Source organism: Adiantum capillus-veneris, chromosome 9 (genome assembly GCF_014529385.1).
Source record: "Adiantum capillus-veneris isolate H3 chromosome 9, ASM1452938v2, whole genome shotgun sequence".
In the NCBI taxonomy this organism is placed as follows: domain Eukaryota; kingdom Viridiplantae; phylum Streptophyta; class Polypodiopsida; order Polypodiales; family Pteridaceae; genus Adiantum; species Adiantum capillus-veneris.
The window spans coordinates 156739567-156745414 of record NC_140939.1 but is presented as its reverse complement, the minus strand read 5'-3'; the positions used below and the strand labels follow the sequence as shown (position 1 = coordinate 156745414).

Here is a 5848-nt window from a genome sequence, read left to right as displayed (position 1 = left end):
AAGTGGTGGACCTTCCATGGAGGCTAATTCAAAAATTTTTGGTGGTGAATCTTCTGTGGAGTCTAATTGTGGTAGACTTAAAACAATAGCCATTTCCTTGCATTGGCTTGGACAAGTGGTAGACCTTGCTTCTATTAAGGTCTCTATTGAGAGAAGAATGGAATATAGAAGAAGAGAGAGATTAACTAGGCATGGATTTGTAAATTTGTAGAAAAGGAAAACGTGTTGGATTACAAAAATACCTCTCATTGTACGAGTGTCCAAAAATGTAGCTATATATTTCATCCAAAATTAACACCTTTGGATAAAGGCTTATCTTTAGAGATTAAATCAAGAGGTTATGGCTATGCATTTGTTGAGACTATTGGTCGACTTGAATGAGGAGACACATAGTTTGTTGACTATGACTTTATTTGATGTTTTTAAGTATTTATATGCATAGAAGTCTTAATTACATGTGTTAGTATGACTTTTAATGGTTCAAGTCTCAATCAAGTAAATCATGGTTGTTGTTAACTTTATGTGGCCTTCAGTATTCACTTAAGTACTAAGTACCAATAGTTGCAAGGTTTATAATATTGATTTTACCTTGAATAAAATCCTAAGTTCAACTTCCACATGTTTACAATTGGTGATTTAAATTCTATTGATTTTTGAGAAACCAATGTTATTTGTGCTTTTTAGATTCGCAAATTGGGATAGATAAAGCCCTTGTGGTTGAGTCCGCAATTGTTGAACCCCTTGATTCTATTATTTCTGACATGCTCAAGGTGGATGATACGTCTATACCAAAGTCTGGTGATGTGCACCTTGAGAAAGCTTGCAAAAGTGAGAATAAAGAAATGCCTACTCCAACAATATAACCTACTTCAAACAACACTAAAACGTCTGCTCAAGAGCCATTTCCATTTGTTGCTACTTCATCTAGTGCAGATGTTGAGAAGTACATACTCACAATTATTTTGGACTTAAATGGTCTGCTATTGAAACTTTCTCCTGAGCCATCCTCACACCACCAATCAATGCAACTAGATCCAAAAAGATATATTATACTTAGGCGAGGTTGCGTCCAATTCTTGAAGACTATATTACAGAGGTTTAATGTTGCAACTTGGTCGATGGCTACTAGGAACAATTTGCTTCAAATTCTTAAAGCACTAGAGAGCTTAGCAAAAGCTACATTGCCTTTCTTTGCAATTTGGAAGCAAGAAGGTTGCTACACTTGTCAAAGCAATAAATTATTTAGACCTGACAATCCAGTTGTTGAGGCAATGTTCAAGCCTCTAGCTAAAATTTCCATGGGGTATAAATGTGACCCACGAAGAACAACGCTTATTGACGACTCTCCTTCCAAGGGAAATTTCCCCTGTAAACAATTGTATTTTTCCATCCCAATTTGATGGTGAAAAAGTGATTGACAATATGTTGTTGGAGAAGTTACTTCCCTACTTGTTTGAGCTGGATAACACAAGGGATGTGCGGAATTTCATTGCCTCTAATCGTTACGGACAACCAGCATTGACAAATGAGAGTGATATAAAGAAATCAAAAGAACTGGAAGCAGAAAAATGATTCTTGGTCAGCCAAGGTGTTCTTTACAAGAAGGATAACTCCTGCAAAATATGACAAAGGTGAAGCTATCCTTGAAGGCAAACACAATGGAGCAAGTGACAAAAATGACAACAATGACATTAGGCAAGCCCAAATACAAGAGATACTGGAAAAGGAACGTACAACTGTTGAAAGCATGAAGGGACCACAATTGATCAATCTAGCTAGTCAATCGGGATGTCTACAAAGGGGCCATTGAAGGAAACCACTGCAAAGTCTTATATAAAAAAGGTCAAAGCTGAGAACAATTTTCTAAGGCTCAATAAAACACACCCCTAAGGTACCTTTTATGACTTGAATCTTGTTTCACATACTTGAATATACATGTGCATGGTATTAAATTTTTCTTGTTGTTTTTTCTTGCGGATCTCAAAAAACATATTTCTAGATATTCCATGGAGCAAGCTTGGATAGGTTGTGGACCTTTTGGTAATTACCCTCATGGAAAACATATCACAATTCCTCCATGCAGTGAGAAGGAAAACATTTAAGAAAGAGCCTAAGAGGTTGGACAGGTGGTGGACCTTGCACCTTTTCTCCCATTGCCAATCAAGTCTAGCTATCCACTACTATATTGTATGAAGTGTAGCTTGGACAAGTGGTAGACCTTGAAACAAGAGACCCCTCATCATCAAGCCTAGTTTCGACCTATGGTAGATCTTACTTTTCTCCCATTCAGAGTGGAGCCTAGCCTATCCAGGTGGTAGACCTTACTTTTCTCCATGCTTCAATAAAGCATAGCTTGAAGAAAGGTGAAGCTTTGTAAGGTTTCAATTCGGATTTGTTTATAGCAACGAGTAAGCTGAAGATGGACTTTGGAATCTAATAATACCATAGCGTAGAAAATGTAGAAATTGTTTGTATTTTTTGAAACATAATAAATTTCTTGTTTTTCAATTGCAGAGTCATCACTACAAGAAAGTGGGTCGACTATCTGTAGGTATGATTTGAAGGAGTATTTGAAGCACACAACCAACCTCATCCAAGGCCTTGTCGTATATATCAATCACCTCCTTGTCACTTGCCACTTGCTATCAAGAATATCAAAAGAGTGCTTGTTTTGGACCTTGAAGGACTGATTTTGAAGACAGTTGAAACAAAACATGGAGATTCTATGCCATCTTGGGCTCAACACATGCGTCTTGTGAAGGAAAAAGATGAAGTTTATCATGTGGTGCGCCTAGACGCAGAAATGTTTTTGGATTTTTGTGGTGAATACTTTGAGCTTTGGATATGGAGTTGCTATAACCTAACAAGAGTGAAACACATCACACAAAAATGTTTCCCAAAGCATTATAGCAAGTTCAAAATCTTTATGAGTAACAAGTGTTGCCAAAATCCAAACATCATGTTAGGATTTAGAAGGGTTTATCATAAAAACTTGAGAGATATTTGGAAGATGTTTGAGGACTTGGATGCAAATAATACCTTGATTTTTTATGTTAGTCCATATAGGATGATGTGGAATATGCGAGGAACATATCTTATAGTTCCAAAGATGTGGAGGCAAACACCTGAGCAACTACAAAGATTCTTGCAAGAAATGATTATTACATGGTTACTTGGATGGTTGTATGCAAGAGACAAGAGAGATTATAGCCGTAACACAATTGTAAATCAATATAGTGATCTTGAGACAAATCATGTCCTCCACGTGTATGTGTCAAGGCGATAACATTAAAGAAGGTTGACAATGATCCTTTTTATGGCCAAATGATGTACTTTTACTATGATGTGTATTTGTATTACTATATAATTCAAAGGTTATTTTTAAACAAATATGTGTCAATTTGATGAACACTTGCATGGAGTGCACCCTACTCTAAGGGGACTTGCATGTATTCTATACGGTATCCTACTATAAAGAAAATTATTTGTACATGGAGTGCACCCTTCTCTAAGGGGACTTCCACGTATTACTCCAGTGTATGCTATTATAAGGAGAATCATATGTGATGGATCGTGCTCTATATTAAGGGACTTGAAATGAAATGCACTCTACTCTAAGAGGACTTCCATGTATTACTGGAGTGTATCCAATTAAAAGGAGAATCCAATGTAATGAGAAAGCATCCTGCTTTAGAAAAAAAATGTGTCGATGAACTATACCCTAGTCTAAGGAGACTTCACTATATTACTAGAGTGTATTCAAGTCTAAGGAGATTTCAATGTAGTTCTAGATTGCACCTTGTTTTTGGGGACTCATTTTACTAGATTATGGTTGTGTTTCATCATGATATATTTAAAAAAAATCTATTTTTGTTCTTTAGCAATTCTATAACATTCCATCTCAAGGTTGCATCCATTTTTAGCCAGGAGAAACTTATGTTTGATATCAAAATAAACCTTACAAGTATGGAATGGAGAATTCATGGATGTGCAAGAAATATCTTGGTCTTGGCATGCATGTTTGTCTAAAACATTTATTTTTGTGTCCTTCTTATAAAAGAGTTTAGAACCTACAAGTCTTTGAAAGGAAAAATATAAAATCTTATTGTTTGCATTGGGAGAAAAGAAATCATGGACTTTGAATTGTGTGAGAGACCTTGTTTGTGGAGAAAAATGTTTGAATCAAGAATGGTTATTTTACATCCTCCATGTAAGAGAGTTTTGGAAACTAAAATATGCCGAAAGGAAAACCATGGAGTCTAAGTGCATGTAGTGATATGTCAATGTATGCATGCATATCTTTATTAGGGTCTAGGCATAATTGGATGCTTCTGGACGTTACCTTCTCCAATTTCGTATAAAAAAACATATTTAATGTTGTCTTGTGGGTAGTACTTATTTCATTACATATGTTTTTATCCTAGCTTCTATTGTGCAATGGAGAAGTACCTAGAGAAATTTTTATGTAAACACGTTTGCTTACCCTTTCACTAATTGTAGTCTAGATAAGAAATGGACTTTGCATTCCTCCATAGCCTATCCTAGACAAATCCACCTTGAAACTGGATCTCCTATGTTGCAATTGACATATGCTACACAATTTATAAATGGCTCGTACCCTAAGTGAAGAATTTCTAGATTAGAGGTGTGTGTTGTTTTGATGTCATGCACAAGTGGGTTTATTTCTCAATGGGTTTTAGCTTGGACAAGTGGTCGACCTTGAACTAAAAATTTGGGTACTCCATTTGACCTTAGCTTGAATAAGTTGTGGGCCTTCAAACCAATGTCTCCATGTTAAGATAAGTTGTAGGTAGGACAATAGATTATAAACAATGACAATGGAATCAACGTACTAGTCTCTTGATGGTGCAACCACCCAAAACCGTAATTTTTCTTGGCCAATGTTTCTTTCAAATATTTAGTCTAGTAAAAACGGCAACACCTTGTACATGATATATTGAAAGTTCTGCAATCTAGGAATTGGATTTTTCCCACTTTACCTAATATGGTCTTAAGAACAGAAGGGCCTTAAATTTCAAGGAAAATGATTGGGTACTACTCAAGTTTCCCAAGGCTCGATTGAGGCAAATGACGAGCAAAAATATTACGGTCCACCAAAAGTATTATGATAAGCCAACAAAAAGATACTATGGTCTTTTTCAAATCCTAGAACCAATCAACAAGATTTCCTACCAACTAAAGTTTTCCAATCATTGGCTCATACACAATGCTTTTCATGGAGCCTAATTAATCCTTACAAAGAAGAGCCACCAAGAGAACCAATAATTGAGTACCCATCCAAGATCGAGGATCAAGAAGAGGTGCTTTATCCCGTATCCATCCTTCGACATGAATACAAAGTACTAAGACATGGTAAGATTATCCAACAATGTCTTATTAAGTTCAAAAATTATCCCTTTGAAGATGCTAGATGGATGCAAGGAACACAGCTTAAGGATAATATGAACCTTGTCAATGCTTACAATGCTACACTAGAGTAAGAAAATGTAATTTTGTTTTAAATGAACAATGTTTTTGTCTTATAAGACTACTTTAATTTTTTCAGTGCACAAATTTAAGTAGTATTTTTTATGACAATGTCTCTCAAACACGAAGTAGAATTTTCACTCTACTTTGGAACCATGATATGGACTAAAGAGAAGACATGCTTGTGGCAGCCGAGTCTCCCAAGCACCAAATGGATTAGTCATCCATTTTGAAATAATGTCGTAGGGTAAAAAGCAATCCTCTACCTACTAAGAAATGTAGACTAATGACTAAAACTTTTACCTTATCTACCTCATAGTCCTTTAGGAAGAGAATGGGGCCTAGGAGGGCCTTTTATTTG

The 5848-nt window shown here is 35.9% G+C and overlaps 1 protein-coding gene across 1 annotated transcript; it reads left to right on the top strand.

Moving 5' to 3' along the window:
- Positions 1-2716: 2716 nt before the first annotated feature.
- On the top strand, positions 2717-3286 carry LOC147451442 (uncharacterized). The gene has a single exon (XM_086520621.1). It carries the CDS (start codon positions 2726-2728, stop codon positions 3284-3286), a length of 561 nt encoding a protein of 186 aa, XP_086376747.1. The 5' UTR covers positions 2717-2725.
- The last annotated feature ends 2562 nt before the right edge of the window (positions 3287-5848 follow it).